The following is an 18,056-nucleotide window of genomic DNA, read 5'->3' on the forward strand; positions in this document are numbered from 1 at the left end:
AAGTGTTGGAAGCAGCAGTCAATCCCATACCATAACAATAACGTGTAATCTATGGGATCTAAAATTCCATATTCCTTGGGGGATAGCATCCAATATTCACTCCCAGTGACTATGAACTATGAATCCTGCAAGTTGGCCTTAGCCTGTTGTAGCTTCAACAATTTGGCCACCAATCTATTTAGACAGAAGCACACAACAATATTTTGTAATTGCTAAGTTAGTAAGGAAATTCTAGTTTGATGATGAACTGCTGACACAGTGGTTTGGCTGCACCATTGGATAGATGTAAAAGGATTCAATAACGGTAACGATGCACAGTAAATCTTGGTGGCATAACTAAATTCTGTAATACTCAAGACTTCCAAAAGATCAGAAATTCAGACTTCAAAACTTCAATATACAACCACTTTCATCATAGAATCTGAAGAAGTAATAATTAGATCGGGAAAAGTATAACTGTTCAAATTCTTAGAAAGTCCTCTGACTCAAAACCATCATGTCTCGCAAAGAGCAAGTTATTGCTTCCTTCCTCTTCCTTTCTTGCTTGGTTGAGCATCCATTTGCTCTTTTCCAGTGACTTCTGATAGATCAACTGCAGAATTACAAGTGATGGAGAATGTAGAAAGAAATCTCAGCACCAGACAAGAAAGAATATCCAAAACACAATCAATGTAAACCATAAAGGAATATTGCACTGAGTGGTTTCGTATTCTCAAAAGAATCTGTCTTTGACCAGTTTTATAGATAACACGAATGTTGCACAGAAGTCTTTTTAGTTAAAGCATCATCACATTAACAGCTTAGAGTAAGACATACCATCAGGACCACGGGCCATCAAAGCAAAGAACATATTGTTCAGTTTTTCCATCTTCTTAGCCTCCTGTGCTTGGTCTGTCTTGTACTTTAGACACTGTAAAAAGTACAACAATTGACAATTAGAAATTAAGATTACGAGGCTAATAATGTAAGAGGCAGTCAATCATAAAACAATGGAAAATGATGCTAATTGCTAGGAATATAATTATTACAAATCATTGAATAACAGATTTTGTTCTGCTAATTAAAATGAGAGCTCATACGCGGCTAAATTAAATTTTCACCACCAACAATCATGAGAATTTTATTAGTATATTATTTTCTTTGTCAGAATAATTATAATGTTAGAGTCATTATTAAGTCTAAGAAGGGAGTAGTGTGTTGGGAGCTGCTTCCTGTTGTACCTAGTTATGTCCCTAGGTATCTAGTAAACTTTTTTGATCTTTCATCTTCCCATTATATCAGATTTCTATCATTATAAATAGAAGATGATTAGAGGGGTCTTTCAAGCCCTTAAAAATATATTTCCTCTCTGTTTTAATCTTAAGCTTCTTTTATGCATATTATATTCTTCTTTAGAGAATCTGATAGAATAATTTTATTGGCAGAGTTATATACCACCCGAATTAAAAGGGCAACCCAACTGAAACATTAACGGGTAACTTCACGTGTATTGCCGTAGTTAAAGAAGTATGGAGTTACTTAAGATTAAAAACAGAGAAAACACTTTTGGAGGGCTTAAAGGACCCTCTTATGGTCTTCTATTTATAACAATAAAGAGCTGATACACTAGGGAGATGAAAAAATCAAAGGATTGTACTTGACTGCTAGGAACAGAACTAGGTATAGTTGGAAGAGACTTCCCAACACACTACTCCCTACTTTAGACTTAGTGATTACACTAGCATACACAGATTTAATTATTATTCCAACAAAATTGATATTATATAATCAACATAATCTAGATTATATATGTATTATTAGGAATGTTTTTATTTATTTCCATATCACATATTTATTTTCAGAGGATATCAAATTTCATCTATTCATTGCATTCATTCCTTTTTCTAGATAGATATAATTGAAACACCCACGTTGCTTCATAAACACGGTCTTAGCTCAATGTTTCTTTCTTTTCTAAAGTTTATCATAAGATCTTGTTTTTCGGAAATGTGTCCGGTAGACCCATTTGTCTTTGAAGGATTTTTATTTTTTTGCAAACCTTTCACAGGTTCCCTTTCACTATTTAGGCACAGCTTCCAATGAGTTTTTGACAACCACCACTCTTTCTAGCAAATATAGGGTTGTGATCGCATCGTGCCAATTCATCCACAAACATCATCCAAAATGTAAACCATGTTATGTCATCGCATTGGACATACAATTGATAGGTATTTGAAGCTAAATGGGAAAACCCCTCAATCACACAATATTGCCCAACCATATATTGTTAAGTCACCTGTTGCTCCTACCTTATTGGTTGATTTATCTACACCAATGTTTAAACACTTTATGGTATGCAACATGCCAATCCTCCAGTAACACTGCTTTGGTGGCACACACCGTAATTCATTCACTGGTCTCTCTCAATCTCCCTCCCTTGGTCCTTGAGTCATTGACTCCAGTGCAATTGATCATGTATCTAGTAATCCTTCTCTTTTCTCTTCCTTTACTACCGTTGTCAATTTTCCTTTTATAACTGCAATTAATGGTTCACAAACACAAGCTTGTAGCATAAGTACTACATAACCCTTCTCATACCTTACAGTTGACTTTGTTGTTTTTATACCCGTAATTGATCTCCTAATTTACTTTCTATTACCCATTTAACCAATTCCCATGATATTATCCTGAACTTTATTAAAAATAATGTTACCTTGAAGGATCGGATATCAAACCAGACAATTGATGCTAGATTTGAGTCACATGGCTTTTACTACCTCTCTCCATCACCACGGCTATGTGCTTCGGTGATCTATCAATGATGATTCATTAAAAATTAAGACATCCCAGGTTGACAAAATTGCAAAAGGCAATGTCTGTCTTCTTTGAAATGTGAATCATAATTAAGTAAACATGTTCCTCGATCTTTTCTTGACTGTCTTAATAAACAAGTTGTCTCTTTTTCCTTTAATTCACTCTGATATTTGGCATCCTTCCCATACTATTACCCCTTTTTATTTTAAATATTGTTACCTTTATTGATGGTTATTCTACATGTACTTGGATTTTATGGTTATTCTAGATATATCTAGACATGGTTATTGAATGATCGAAAGTGTTTTCTATGTTTCAAACTTATATTTATGAAATCAAAAACACAATATTATATATGCATAACTTTTTTTCGTGGTGGCAATGCTCATGTGAATATTTGTCGAGCCAATTTCAATAAGTTATCAAATAATATCATTCACCAGACTTCGTGTAATCATAATCCTCAACAAAAAGGAGAAGCCAAAAACAAAAACATATATTTTATTCATACTATTTGGGTACTTCTTCATAGTCATCTTCACCAATTTTGGGGACATGTTATCCTTAGAACATGCTATCTCATTAATTGGATGTCATCATCTTTCCTTAAGAATTGGGTAGCCCGCTGTGTCCTTTTTTCCTTGTTGCCCTCTGTACAATCTTTATTGTACAAAACATCACACTTGGTTGAGATAAATTTTTCCTTGGTTATTTAAATGTGTCTTCATGGGATATAATCCTTGTCAAAAATGGTATCGACTTTTCTCTTCTGATCTTCATAGGTATAGTGGAGGACATGCCTAATCCTTCCCCATCAACCTTTCCTGCACTAGATCCGGTCTCCTCTAAAAATGATCGGCCTATTTTTGTTCAGAAGGTATACATTCTATCATTAACCCTCGTCCGCACCATACAAACCTTAGTTATCATCAACTTTCCACCATACACTATGCTTGTATATCCACATTATCTTCTATTAATTTTCCTAAGTCACACGGTGAAACTCTATCCCATCCAGAGTGGAGACAACCAATGATTGAGGGAGAAGTGTGCATTTCAAAGTAGTGGTACTTAGGTGTTGGTTCCTCTTCCAGCTAGAAAATCAATTGTTTGGTGATAATGGTTGTATACTCTTAAAACAAGACAAGATGGAACCATTGGTCGCTATAAAATTGGACTGGTTGCCAAAAGCTACACACAAATCTATGGCCAAGATTATATTGACACCTCCCCTCCTATTACTAAAATGACATCTATTTGACTTCTTTTTTCCATTACAGCCATTCACCATTAGACAATTTCAGCTTGACGTCAAAAATGCCTTTATTGTGTAAAAAACGTGGAATTTGAGAGCTTTTAAGTTTGTGTGGATCCTTTTAGAGAGCCAACTTTTGGAACCGTGTTAAGTTTCTTTTTCATTTTGGGCTCTTGTAAACCTAAGCCCATAAAACCCACTAGCAACAGAGAAAAACACCTTCATTGACCTGACATCACCACATCCTTTTCAAACTCTATTGCAACATGTGTCATCTCGTACCAGGCCCCCAAAATGCATTGCATGAACCACTGCAACCAGAGCTCTTTATTGTGTGCTTGAGGTTGTAGACTCTCTGTTTGGTTTCTCTACTTCTGCTGCTCGGCTTGGTTGGTCCATTGATTCTCTACTGTGGAAGAAATAAGGATCTCTAGAGCAATTATGATTTCAATTTGGATGATCTATTTTAGAGGTCTAGTCTAAGAGTTCAAATGTTGTGTTTTGCTACTTGGCACTACTACAGTCATTTTTATGCTGCTTTGTTATTTATGACTTGTGAAATGAGCTTTGTGTGGGGTTTAGCCACTGACTTTCATATGCTTATTAGTATGTGATTATAAATTTAACCTTAATTAAATGTTACATGGGTTTTTCTCCCTTATATTACATGCATTTGTACGAATTTTATATATCTTATAGAACCTTATGCATCATGTTGTGGTTCCATGGTTTACGATTTTGTATCCCCTTTCCAAGTCTCAATACAATCCCAAGTTGAATTCCTTGGTGTATTGCTAACATTTCTCTAAAATTATATAATGCCAGAGGAGAACAAAACATTCAACAAAACATTAACTTAATGTCCAATTAGGCCATTGATCAGCCTTAAACTCATATTTCATTCCAAATTATTTGGAAACACAATCAGGCAATGTTCATGACATTGATGCACGCCAAAAAACAAAAGAACTAATTTAGACTTTAAGCAAAACAGAATGAGGTGTTTATAGTCCTAGAAGAAGAGTAGTCCATTTATCCTCTATCCAAACCAAATACCTTATAAAGTGAGATACTAATATAATCAGATAGTAAATAATCACTAGATTACAAACCTCAACTTTCAAATCACATCAACAACAAAATAAATAGTAGAGTAAATTGCACTAACCACCTCTTAAAAATACAAAAAACATTCCTGAATTTTTCCATCCCTGCACACCTCCCTTAATTGTTTAAAAAACATTATACTAACATTCTTTATACATTACAGTAACCACCCTAATTGTTTGAAAGCATTACACCGTCTACCCCTATAAGGTAGATGTTAATAAGCAGAAGGTGCTTGTGTAATTTCACATAACCTTAGGACTGATTAGTGTAATTTATTCTACAAGCACCTCCACCTTTTTAACATTTACAGTAACTTTAGAAGGAGAATAGAACACAAAACAAGAGGAAAGAGAGGATCCAGTAGGTTAGAGTAGAGAGGGAGAATTACAAGGGAAAAGAGGAACAAACAAAGGCAGAGATAGGGATCATGTATTAGGAAAGGGTCGTGCAACAATTAGGGTATTTTGATCAAAATGGGTGATACGACCTTGGAGTAACAATCCAAAGTAATTCACCCATGGAACCAATTCAGCATGGCACACAACTCATTAGGGAGCAAAGAAAATAATTGGATCATGCCATTCATTAAGTTGGCAGAAAAAATAGACAACCATGAACTGCAAGATTGCCAAACTCTCTAGTTAACTAATAAACTGTTATGTAATTTTGGATGGAGGAAACAAGTTAACTCTATCTCTCAGCAGATAAACTTGGCTGAACACTTTAAACCCATTAACACATTTTGTATAGAAGAATCAAATTATGATTTCATGTTAATCCACATTTACAATCTCAAACATGCACAAAAGACTGGCATTTAAAAATTAAAATACATTGAATATATATTTGTTTTGTTCTAGAAAAACAAACTGATACCTGCCGGTTATCAGTGACCCTAAGTACCAACTTGCCATCACAATGCCTGTACTTCATGACATACCGTGTCTGCTCCAAATACAATTGAAGAAATTTCATTTTCAGTACGTTTTAATAGAACAAGAAGGACAAGTTGGATAACTTGGACAATCAAGAAACTGAATTATAAAAAATCAATTGAGTATTGCCCAAGTGAATATGAAAACAGAGCAAATATTCCAATTAAAGGCTTTTGTAACAGTAAAATAAAACAAAAGTCTCAATGAAGTTTGTCAGGGTTATGTTACTTTAAGAAACGAGAAAACGTTGAAGGTATAGAATTACAGAGTCAGGATCAGCACGAAACAACTGAATGGATTGCTCCACAAATTTGTCCCACTCAGTTATGTAAACCATCGCACCAGACAGATACTTCGAAACAATTTTCTGCCAATTGTCAAGCTCTGGTCAACTAAGTTCACCTGCATATCAATGAGAAAAAAATGAAAATATAAAAAACCAGTGTCACTAAATTGATAACAAAGTGTACATATGATGAAAAATTAGGATCTAAAGTCAGCAATTAAATTTCATTATGTCAACAAAACTAAAAAAACAACAAATTCAAATGCATAGTCTCACACCTCCCGAAATTTCACACAAATATTATCAACCGAATGAACCAATCCACATTCTCTGGTAAAAATAGAAACTCACGTTTATAATGAAATAAAAAACTTGTCAGAAAAAACAAATTAGATTTATATTGAAGATATCTCATTCTTATCGATCCTCGATTTGTCTACAACCCTACTTTCTTAGTAAATTATGCAAAGAACAATGCAAGTTACCCTATTAAAAGAGAGGAACATGACAAGAGAAGCCATTCAAGAAGTACCAAGTTCCTTCAGGGATCCAAAACCCACCAATGCCACATTGCATGCCATTTAAGCCTACACTTTGAAAACACACACACACTCACAAGTGACTAGCTAAAAATACAAAACCCACTGTTAAACTGATTTTTGTCACCTAAAATCAGAACCAACTAAGTTTTTCCACTAATGTAGGGGTCAACCTAGGTATCAATCCAAGGACTCAGTACAATTAAAGTTAACTCTTGTATTTTATTTATTTACTACCTATTAACTAATGCAAGGTGGGGAAATAAAAATGAAAGAATGAAATTTATCAAGGAAAAGAGAATTTAAAATCTGTAAACTGTTTAAAAGAAAAAAATGAAATTAATCAAAAGAGAAAATGTCAAAACTAAACTATTCTAAATGAACAACATCCTATATGAAAAGCTATTTAACTGTCACTCATTAAATTGGATCTATTACTATTTACACACAACTGAAACAAAACTTAAGACTGTGTATCATGATCAAAGAATAAAATCTGAAATTGAAAATACAGAAAAATCTAAACTAAAACTATTTTAATTTCCAATCCACAGTAACATAAAAAAATGAAATTAACATGGAAAAGAATTTCTAATCTATGAGAAAGAGTTCCAATTTAAAAAAAATAGAAAACAAGTAACTAGACCTACAGGTTGCAGATAGAATGCTCAAACTAAAATGAAGAACAATTTAACAAGTAACACCTAACTAAGGAGCAGAACAAACTCATTGGTTAAAACCATGAATCAGAAACCTAAAAGCAAAGATTAGTGCAGAATAGTATTCACTTGCAACTCAGGAAGACATCCTGTAAAATCATACCCTCTTGTATACTCTCTGTACCAAACCATAGCAATTGTGAGTCTGATGCAAGCTTTTATTCAATATCAAATGCACAGTCTAGTCTAAATGCACTTAAAACATACAATCTAATTCTAAAAACCTATAAATTTTCAATGAAAACAAACTGCCAGAAACAACTTATCGTGAACAGCAAATGAAATCAAGTAATAAAACCTAAACTATTATCAACCAATCAAAAGAATCCATCCATAAAAGGAATCAGAATTGCATTAAACATTAAACATTGAAGATAAAAGTACATGATACCAGAAATCACCGAAAATCACGGCCTGTCACCCTCGCAACTCAGTGAAATCTAGAATCGAAGAAAAGCGCGATAAACCATGAAAGCGATAAACCTATCACGCAGTGTCTGTCACCCGCCGCTCTCTACTCTATGAAACTAAAGAATTGTCTCTCGCTCTCACTCTCGTGATCTCCAAGTCTCGTGAGTGAAGTCTGTCACCCTTCACATACTCGTTCGTGGAGTCTGTCACCCTCCGCGATTCACTCCCTAGAGCTAAGAATGGCGCCTGTCACCCACCACCCGTGTCTATTTACATAAAGGAAACCCCGGGTCTAAAGAAAAGAGAAAATGAAAAAAAGGAAAAGAGGAAACTTGCTTGTGATGCTTTATTCTTCTCTTCATCATCGGACGGCTACCGTTTATCTGTTTCCTTGCTTTGCTCTGACCGTCGATCCTATCCACGTGGCAGCTCCGGTCAGCTCTTCTTCTCCACCGGTCAGTGACGTTTGAAGCACTGGCTAAATGGCTTGAACATTGGGAGCTTTCCTCTCTCACCTTTACCTTTGCCCTAGCTTTGGGTTCTTTCTTCAAATGAAAACGAGGGGAAGAGACCCCCAAGGCAGCTGCTGCTTGTGCAATCAACCCGGTCTATGCCAGCAGCGCCAATTCAGTGCATTCCAGCAGCGGTGCAGAAAGCTTCCTCGCGGCCCAGCTTAAGACGGCCCAATTCAGTGGCATCAGCACCAACTTCAAGCGTGGCAGCAGTGGCCCAAATGTTAATCAGCTTCGATTCAAACAGCCCAAAGAGTCCAGGAGCACCACTGCACAAAGAATATTAATCCAAAATTAAAGAAAAAAGAGAAAATCAAATAAAAAAAAAAGAATTTTTATCAAAAGATTTTCTAAAAACAATTTTAATTTTCTAATTATTTAAAAATTCTACAAAATACACCTAAAAATCTATTTTTAACTAAAATTATACAAAACTAAAGAATTTAAAGAAAAACCTAAATCTAGCCTAATTCTAAACAAGTAAAGACTAAAATAGACTAACATAGACTCCTAAACTCCTAAAAGAATGCAAATTTAAGGAGTTATCACCCACTTAATGACATACCGCGTCTGCTCCAAATACAATTGAAAAATTTTTATTTTCAGTACGTTTTAATAGAACAAGAAGAACAAGTTGGATAACTTGGACAATCAAGAAACTAAATTATAAAAAATCAATTGAGTATTGCACAACTGAATATGAAAACAGAGCAAATATACCCATTAAAGGCTTTTATAACAGTAAAATAAAACAAAAGTCTGAATGAAGTTTGTCAGGCTTCTGTTACTTTAAGAAACGAGAAAACGTTGAAAGTATAGAATTACAGAATCAGGATCAACACGGAACAACTGAATGGATTGCTCCACAAATTTTTCCCACTCAGTTATGTAAACCATCGCACCAGACAGAGACTTCGAAACAATTTTTTGCCAATTGTCAAGCTCTGGTCAACTAAGTTTACCTGCGTGTCAATGAGAAAAAAATGAAAATATAAAAAACCAGTGTCACTAAATTGATAACAAAGTGTACATATGATGAAAAATTAGGATCTATAGTGAGCAATTAAATTTCTTTATCAACAAAACTAAAAAAACAACAAATTCAAATGCATAGTCTCACACCTCCCAAAATTTCACACGAATATTATCAGTCGAATGAACCAACCCACATTCTCCGTCAAAAAGAAACTCACGTTTATAATAAAATAAAAAAACTTGTCAAAAAAAAACAAATTAAATTTATATTGAAGGAATATCTCATTCTTATCAATCTTTGATTTGTCTACAACCCTACTTTCTTAGTAAATTATGCAAACAACAATGCAAGTTACCCAATTAAAAGAGAGGAACATCACAAGAGAAGTCATTCAAGAAGTACCAGGTTCGTTGCTTTACTCTGACCGTCGATCCTATCCACGTGGCAGCTCCGGTCAGTTCTTCTTCTCCACCGGTCAGTGACGTTTGGAGCACTGGGTAAATGGCTTGAACATTGGGAGCTTTCCTCTCTCACCTTTAGCATTGCCCTAGCTTTGGGTTCTTTCTTCAAATGAAAACGAGGGGAAGAGACCCCAAGGCAGCTGCTGCTTGTGCAATCAACCCGGTCTATGCCAGCAGCGCCAATTCAGTGCATTCCAGCATCGGTGCAGAAAGCTTCCTCGCAACCCAGCTTAAGACGGCCCAATTCAGTGGCATCAGCACCAACTTCAAGCGTGGTGGCAGCAGTGGTCCAAATGTTAATCAGCTTCAATTCAAACAGCCCAAAGAGTCCGGAGCACTGGACAAAGAGTATTAATCCAAAATTAAAGAAAAAAGAGAAAATCAAATAAAAGAAAAGAGTACTAATTTTTATGAAAAGATTTTCTAGAAACAATTTTAATTTCTGTTTGATGAGTCCATATTTTCTACACTTCACTTAGTTTATTGTGCTAGAATTAATCGGGGAATTGTGCTTAATTGTCCAGTATTTTCCCGTTTTCACTAATTGTGTTAAATTTGATCAGAAATTCTTATTTTAACTAATTTGAATTATCTGAGCTAATTATTTTACAGGGAAAATTTGGAAATACAATTTGGGACATTTGAAGGTTAAATGAGAAATGACAATTGAGCTCAATATCTCCCAACACTCAAGGATTCAACACACATACATCTCACTGTTTTAGAGCTTTCATGTTGATAAAAATGAAGTATGAATTTTACAATGGAGGGACCACCTTTGTTCGGAAGCTCACGGTCATGGAGAGAATAATGCAAGCACATTTCTTTTGTTGTCATTTTGGTTTCTAAGAGAAACAAGAAGCAATCTCACGGCAATAGCTAGCACAAAGGCACACCAATTGAAATGATGGAGAGGGACCACCTTGCATTCAGCCCACGGTTCTCAAATAATTGGAAGATAACAAATTGTAATTTTTATTATGGAGGAAGGCCACGTGAATTGCAAACTCACGGCACACACAAAGGAATTTTCCTTCTCCTTGCAAGTGTGGGAGCCGCCACTTCTCATTAGAAAAACATGACAAGGGAATGAAAGAAAGGGACCACATATAAGCAAAAGTTTTCACGTTTTTGGAAGACCATGCCCATGGACAATTCATATGAAGCATTCAGCAAATACACAATGCAAAAGTGGAAGCAAAGAAGGGGCCACCACATTTCAAGAAGCAAATCACGTCCACATGCAAAGGAACACATGGCCCCCTCTTCTTTGTCATTGAATAAAATTTTCCAATGCAAGGCTACCATTTCACGGCAAGTTGGCTTAGTGCAGATTTCTTTTGCTCTTCCACTCCACACAAACCTCACGGTTTTCAGCTTGGTGTAGAATTTTTCACATGCTTGTCCACATAAAGTTCACGGACCTATCCAACAAAACAACAACAAGAACTTCATGTCTAGCTGGGAGAAAGGTAGAGAAGGAAGCTACAGCTGCCATGACTTGGAAAAGAGGGTGTCTCGGTCCAGCATAACATCCAGCTAGAAGAAGAAGCCGTGAGCAAGGTGCTGGAAAATGGAAGCAAAGGCAACAACACCAGCAGCACTTGAAGAGTTACGTTCCAGCACATGTCCAGGGAGAAGAGTGGATTCTTGGAATGAAGAAGGGAGTTCTCGGCAAAGAGCTGAAATAGCCACGGTCCAGCAGCTTCACGTGCAGCAACAACAACATCCAGCATGCACAGTAGAGGAAGCTACAGCAGCTTGAAGTGTAGGCACCTAGGTTGGTTGAAAGGAATTTGGCAACATCAGTAGGGGAAGCAAAGTCCACGGATACTACAAAATTATGGGGTCCACAACCTCATTTCTTTTTGGCACATACAGAAAAATGCTGAGAACAAGAAACAAACAAACTGGAATTAAGGAGGGATTACGGGGTGTTAGTCCAGAGAGTTGGCTATAAATGACCAGCAGCATCCAGAGATTTCATTATTAGATTTTAGGAGTAGATTAGGAAGCTCCATTTACGTTTCTGTTCTGAAGTTCATTTGCCCCCTCCCCCTTGGGAGGGTTAGGGGTTTTGTTTCCATTGATGTCCAGTAATGAATTTGGTTTTATTTCAGTGAAGAATTTTATTTGATGGACTCTGCATTTCTTAGTTGATGTTGATTTTCATATGCAAATTACCTTCTGTTTACAATTCCATTGCATGTTTAAATCTTGAATCCAATCTCTGCCATTTTCAATTTCATTGCAATTATCATTTTTGCTCATTTAATTCACCCAATTTCCTGATCGGTTTTCAAGTTGCAAATTTTAATTCTACCAAAATATTTCATTTTCAATTTACATTTTCATCAACTTTATTTTCACTGCATTTATTTAATTTTTCCTACAAAACAATCACAACCCCCCCACTACGTGTTTAATCTGAAACTGAACCACCAAATTGGTCCTTGAGAGACGACCTAGGAGTCAAATCCTAGACTATACTACATTCATTATCTGCAATCAAATTTGTATGACCGCGATAGTCGTATCAAATTTTTGGCGCCGTTGCCGGGGACCAATAACGGTTTGGTTTTAGATTCTTGTTGTGTAAAGTTTTGTTCTGTTAATATGTTTGTTTTGTGTGTTTTGCCTTGTATATTTTTGTAGGCGACAACGACACCTTCAGCAAATTTTGACGGCGTTATCACTTCAGTCCAGGTTCTTGTTTTAGATTTTTACTGTTTTTGTTTTATTACGTGGTTGTAATATATGTTTTGTCTTTTATATTTTTATTGTGTTGTGTTTTGTATTATGTCTGTTAATTAAAAAAAAAATTATGTTCTGTCTTTTGTGTGCATGTAACATGTATAAATGTGTTGTGATTTATCTGTTTCGTAATTTTTAGTATTTAGTTTTTATTTGTTTTATTTTTATTTTTCGATGTCTACCTATTTTAATTTCGTGAATAGTGCTTATTCTGCGAGTGCCTGTAATTATGATTCTCTTTCTGCATATTACTCTGATTCTTGTGCTGATTTTAATACTGAGAAAAATATGGATCATCCTCAATTTCCTGAGCTCACTTCTCGTGAGCCGGTCCCACCTACAAAGGATGATATTCATTGCGTTCTTAGCACTGGACTGATATATCCGCTCCCTAAGTTTCATGGATTTGCTGGAGAATGCCCACATAGACATTTGGAGGAGTTCCACAACATGTGTTCTTCAATGAAGCCTCCACATGTCCCTCTTGATCACATTTTCTTGAGGGCATTTCCGCACTCATTACATGGAGCAGCTAAGGATTGGCAAGATTCTCTTCCTCTAGGATCCGTTACCAATTGGGGATATCTTGAGCATCAATTTCTGAGCAAATTCTCCCCTGAGCAGTATGGATACATCAACGATCCTGAGTGGAATGATCTTAACAACGAATGGTACAATACCCCACAAGATCATTATCTAGAACCACCATTCGAGAGTACTTTTATGCCTCCACCAGTCCAGCAATATGAGAGTCAGCAATATGATGCTCCTGCCCAAATAACTCCTCAGCCTTCTACTTCTGAACCTACAATGAAGGAGTTACTGGAGCAGATAACCATGAAGAGCATTCAGTTCGAGCAAATCAAGCATGAAACTCAAGCTGCCATGAAGAATCTGAGCGATCAGGTCGGGCAGATGGCCACTTTTGCATCTGAGGAGAATGCTGAATATTTTGAGGACCAGGCAAGAATAAGCAGTAGTTTTGAACCAGGTAGACCACCTTCATCTTCCCACACTCTATCAATCTTCAAGGAAGTGGAGGTAAGCATACCACAAATTGATTATTCTGTTAATTGTACTGTTGATTGGTATGCTGATAATTGTATTGTTGCTGAGCATGTTTTTAATTCTCCCTTTGAACATGAATCTGAGTCTGTGTTTGGTAATGCATGTAATTTTGAAATTGATTCATGTTCTGAGGATATATCTGAGGTTCAGCCTATTACATTGGGATTGGGTGTTATACCCCTGCATGAAATTTCTGTAGTGCCACATTGCACTAACCATGTTGTAGGAGGTACGTATAAACTTGATGAGCAGACACCCACAATTGAAGACAAAGGTGCGAGCACCCAGAACTGTTTCAACGACAACAGACACCTGCTGAACCGGCTCATCAACAATTTCTGCTTTGATCCAGCTGTGGAAAACATTTCACTACTAGATCAGATTTGGAGGATGAAGCAGTTCGTCCTCAAAACGTCCAGGCTGGAATCTAAGTTGGAAGACATCTCCCTGATGATCCAAAATTGGCAGCTTCCACCATAACCTACGGGAGTTTGCATTTTCTTTCTCTCCCTTTTTCCTTACTTTATTGCATTTGTCCATAATATGTTTCCTGTTTTGATTGCTGATGACATGCCTAGAACACATTGAGGACAATGTGTAGTTTAAGTGTGGTCTATTGGGAGAGATTCTGAATTTTTCTTTGTTTTGTGTCTTTTGTGTGTTAATTTTTTTGTTTTTGAGTGTTAAATTTTTTCTGTTTTAAGTTGTTTTTATCGAGTTTTGTGTGAAATAAATTTTACATTTTTCTCTTGATTTCTGGATTTTGTCTAAGTTGTAGATTTTTCCTTCACTTCATTGATACTTAGTTTGAAATCCTTGCTTTTCTCTGCTTGGAAGATGATTATAAATGTTTAAGAGGTTGATTTGATTGTGACAAACACCCTGTGTGAGATTTGAGCCACTTAATTTTCTTTCTTGTGTGTGACATGTATCTTGATTGCTTGCACATATGCCTTGGCTTGATTCTTTCTGATATACTTTGATTTATATGCATGTTTTAGAAATGATAAAGGCATTTTATTTCTTGAGCCTCTTTAGCCAAATAAGCCTACCTTGTTATTATCCTTTGATAACCCTTTTGAGCCTATACTTTCCCTATTTCTTTGTTTTGAAGCTCATTCACTGACCCTAAGTGAAAAACCATGATTACCTTAACCTTAGGGAATTCTAGAGCTTTAGAAGTGTTTTGTGAACAAGTGTGGTCTCCTTGGGGATTCTGATAAATTGGCTAGTTGGTTCCTCATCATGTTTTGAAATGATGATTTATATCCTGTTATGTGATAAAGAGAGAAAAAAAAAGAGACAGGATGAAAAAGTGATGATGAGAAAAAGAAAAAAAAATTGAAATTTTTTGTGAATAATGGAGTCGAGAAGAGGATCGAATTAGAGGTTTGAACGTAATTTCATTGTATTTCCATTTTTTCCCAGTGCTGCTCTAATTCTTCTGAGATCTAGCTACTTATCCATATTTTATCCTCCCCTGTCCTTGGCCCCATTTCACCCATAAAAGACCTTTTGATCTGAACGTGCATATGTTTTAAGTGTTGATATTAGAAGATTGCCAAGTCTACTTGTGTTTGCTTTCTTGAGTGCATTGAGTTGAAATGTTTACCCTAGACACTTGAGAGAAACACTGTAGTGCATCTGTGAGGTTTTGTTATTTTTAAATCACCTCTTAAGCTGATTAATTATTTGCCATACTTTGAATTGCTTGGATGATTTCTATGAGTATCTGCTTTTCTTGACTATGTGTTGGATATTATCTACTTCTTTTATCTGTCCAGAATTCTTGAGAATTGTGTAAATTCTGTTTATTTCTCTTGTGAGTCTTTGTTTTCTGTATGCTGCATTTGTGTCAGTCCTTTGATGTCCTTTGAACTATTCCCTGATTTTAGTCTTGATTTTGCCCAGGAGTGCAAAAGATTAAGTGTGGTCTATTTTGATGAGTCCATATTTTCTACACTTCACTTAGTTTATTGTGCTAGAATTAATCGGGGAATTGTGCTTAATTGTCCAGTATTTTCCCGTTTTCACTAATTGTGTTAAATTTGATCAGAAATTCTTATTTTAACTAATTTGAATTATCTGAGCTAATTATTTTACAGGGAAAATTTGGAAATACAATTTGGGACATTTGAAGGTTAAATGAGAAATGACAATTGAGCTCAATACCTCCCAACACTCAAGGATTCAACACACATACATCTCACTGTTTTAGAGCTTTCATGTTGATAAAAATGAAGTATGAATTTTACAATGGAGGGACCACCTTTGTTCGGAAGCTCACGGTCATGGAGAGAATAATGCAAGCACATTTCTTTTGTTGTCATTTTGGTTTCTAAGAGAAACAAGAAGCAATCTCACGGCAATAGCTAGCACAAAGGCACACCAATTGAAATGATGGAGAGGGACCACCTTGCATTCAGCCCACGGTTCTCAAATAATTGGAAGATAACAAATTGTAATTTTTATTATGGAGGAAGGCCACGTGAATTGCAAACTCACGGCACACACAAAGGAATTTTCCTTCTCCTTGCAAGTGTGGGAGCCGCCACTTCTCATTAGAAAAACATGACAAGGGAATGAAAGAAAGGGACCACATATAAGCAAAAGTTTTCACGTTTTTGGAAGACCATGCCCATGGACAATTCATATGAAGCATTCAGCAAATACACAATGCAAAAGTGGAAGCAAAGAAGGGGCCACCACATTTCAAGAAGCAAATCACGTCCACATGCAAAGGAACACATGGCCCCCTCTTCTTTGTCATTGAATAAAATTTTCCAATGCAAGGCTACCATTTCACGGCAAGTTGGCTTAGTGCAGATTTCTTTTGCTCTTCCACTCCACACAAACCTCACGGTTTTCAGCTTGGTGTAGAATTTTTCACATGCTTGTCCACATAAAGTTCACGGACCTATCCAACAAAACAACAACAAGAACTTCATGTCTAGCTGGGAGAAAGGTAGAGAAGGAAGCTACAGCTGCCATGACTTGGAAAAGAGGGTGTCTCGGTCCAGCATAACATCCAGCTAGAAGAAGAAGCCGTGAGCAAGGTGCTGGAAAATGGAAGCAAAGGCAACAACACCAGCAGCACTTGAAGAGTTACGTTCCAGCACATGTCCAGGGAGAAGAGTGGATTCTTGGAATGAAGAAGGGAGTTCTCGGCAAAGAGCTGAAATAGCCACGGTCCAGCAGCTTCACGTGCAGCAACAACAACATCCAGCATGCACAGTAGAGGAAGCTACAGCAGCTTGAAGTGTAGGCACCTAGGTTGGTTGAAAGGAATTTGGCAACATCAGTAGGGGAAGCAAAGTCCACGGATACTACAAAATTATGGGGTCCACAACCTCATTTCTTTTTGGCACATACAGAAAAATGCTGAGAACAAGAAACAAACAAACTGGAATTAAGGAGGGATTACGGGGTGTTAGTCCAGAGAGTTGGCTATAAATGACCAGCAGCATCCAGAGATTTCATTATTAGATTTTAGGAGTAGATTAGGAAGCTCCATTTACGTTTCTGTTCTGAAGTTCATTTGCCCCCTCCCCCTTGGGAGGGTTAGGGGTTTTGTTTCCATTGATGTCCAGTAATGAATTTGGTTTTATTTCAGTGAAGAATTTTATTTGATGGACTCTGCATTTCTTAGTTGATGTTGTTGATTTTCATCTGCAAATTACCTTCTGTTTACAATTCCATTGCATGTTTAAATCTTGAATCCAATCTCTGCCATTTTCAATTTCATTGCAATTATCATTTTTGCTCATTTAATTCACCCAATTTCCTGATCGGTTTTCAAGTTGCAAATTTTAATTCTACCAAAATATTTCATTTTCAATTTACATTTTCATCAACTTTATTTTCACTGCATTTATTTAATTTTTCCTACAAAACAATCACAACCCCCCCACTACGTGTTTAATCTGAAACTGAACCACCAAATTGGTCCTTGAGAGACGACCTAGGAGTCAAATCCTAGACTATACTACATTCATTATCTGCAATCAAATTTGTATGACCGCGATAGTCGTATCAAATTCCAAATTTTGGAATTGGACCGAGCCCAATTTATTCCTCTGTTTCGCAAGATGGATTAAAGCCTATACTCTTTTCCTCCAAAAACATGGACCGGGCAAGAGCCCAAACTTCTTTTTGTAGGGTAAAACTTTGTCAAAAGCCAGAAAGAGGGAGATCTCCTCTCCTTCCCTTTTCGGAAGCCAGCAGCCAGGGGCAGTTT

The 18,056-nt window shown here is 36.4% G+C and overlaps 1 protein-coding gene across 4 annotated transcripts; it reads right to left on the reverse strand.

Moving 5' to 3' along the window:
- Window positions 1-324: 324 nt before the first annotated feature.
- LOC128196781 (signal recognition particle 9 kDa protein-like) lies at window positions 325-8,791 on the reverse strand. Of its 4 annotated transcripts, XM_052878404.1 has the most exons (6): window positions 8,385-8,736; window positions 8,029-8,294; window positions 6,359-6,495; window positions 6,035-6,103; window positions 817-910; window positions 325-592 (listed from the first exon to the last, which is right to left on the reverse strand). In XM_052878404.1, exons 3-6 carry the CDS (start codon window positions 6,428-6,430, stop codon window positions 516-518), a joined length of 312 nt encoding a protein of 103 aa, XP_052734364.1. In that variant the 5' UTR covers window positions 6,431-6,495; window positions 8,029-8,294; window positions 8,385-8,736; the 3' UTR covers window positions 325-515. The 4 variants fall into 4 exon arrangements, with proteins under 4 accessions (XP_052734364.1, XP_052734363.1, XP_052734366.1 ...); XM_052878403.1 differs by lacking the exon at window positions 8,029-8,294 and having other exon boundaries at window positions 8,385-8,791; XM_052878406.1 differs by lacking the exon at window positions 8,385-8,736 and having other exon boundaries at window positions 8,039-8,276.
- Between the last annotated feature and the right edge of the window lie 9,265 nt (window positions 8,792-18,056).

Source organism: Vigna angularis, chromosome 5, assembly GCF_016808095.1.
Source record: "Vigna angularis cultivar LongXiaoDou No.4 chromosome 5, ASM1680809v1, whole genome shotgun sequence".
Lineage (NCBI taxonomy): Eukaryota > Viridiplantae > Streptophyta > Magnoliopsida > Fabales > Fabaceae > Vigna > Vigna angularis.

Excerpts from the sequence above, each read along its gene's own strand:
- LOC128196781 (XM_052878403.1), bottom strand. The coding sequence starts at position 6,430 with ATGGTTTACATAACTGAGTGGGACAAATTTGTGGAGCAATCCATTCAG. Across the intron at positions 6,104-6,358 it reads TTCGTGCTGATCCTGACTCT|ACACGGTATGTCATGAAGTA; the intron begins GTAATTCTATAC and ends TATTTGGAGCAG. Across the intron at positions 593-816 it reads GATGGCCCGTGGTCCTGATG|TTGATCTATCAGAAGTCACT; the intron begins GTATGTCTTACT and ends GTAATTCTGCAG.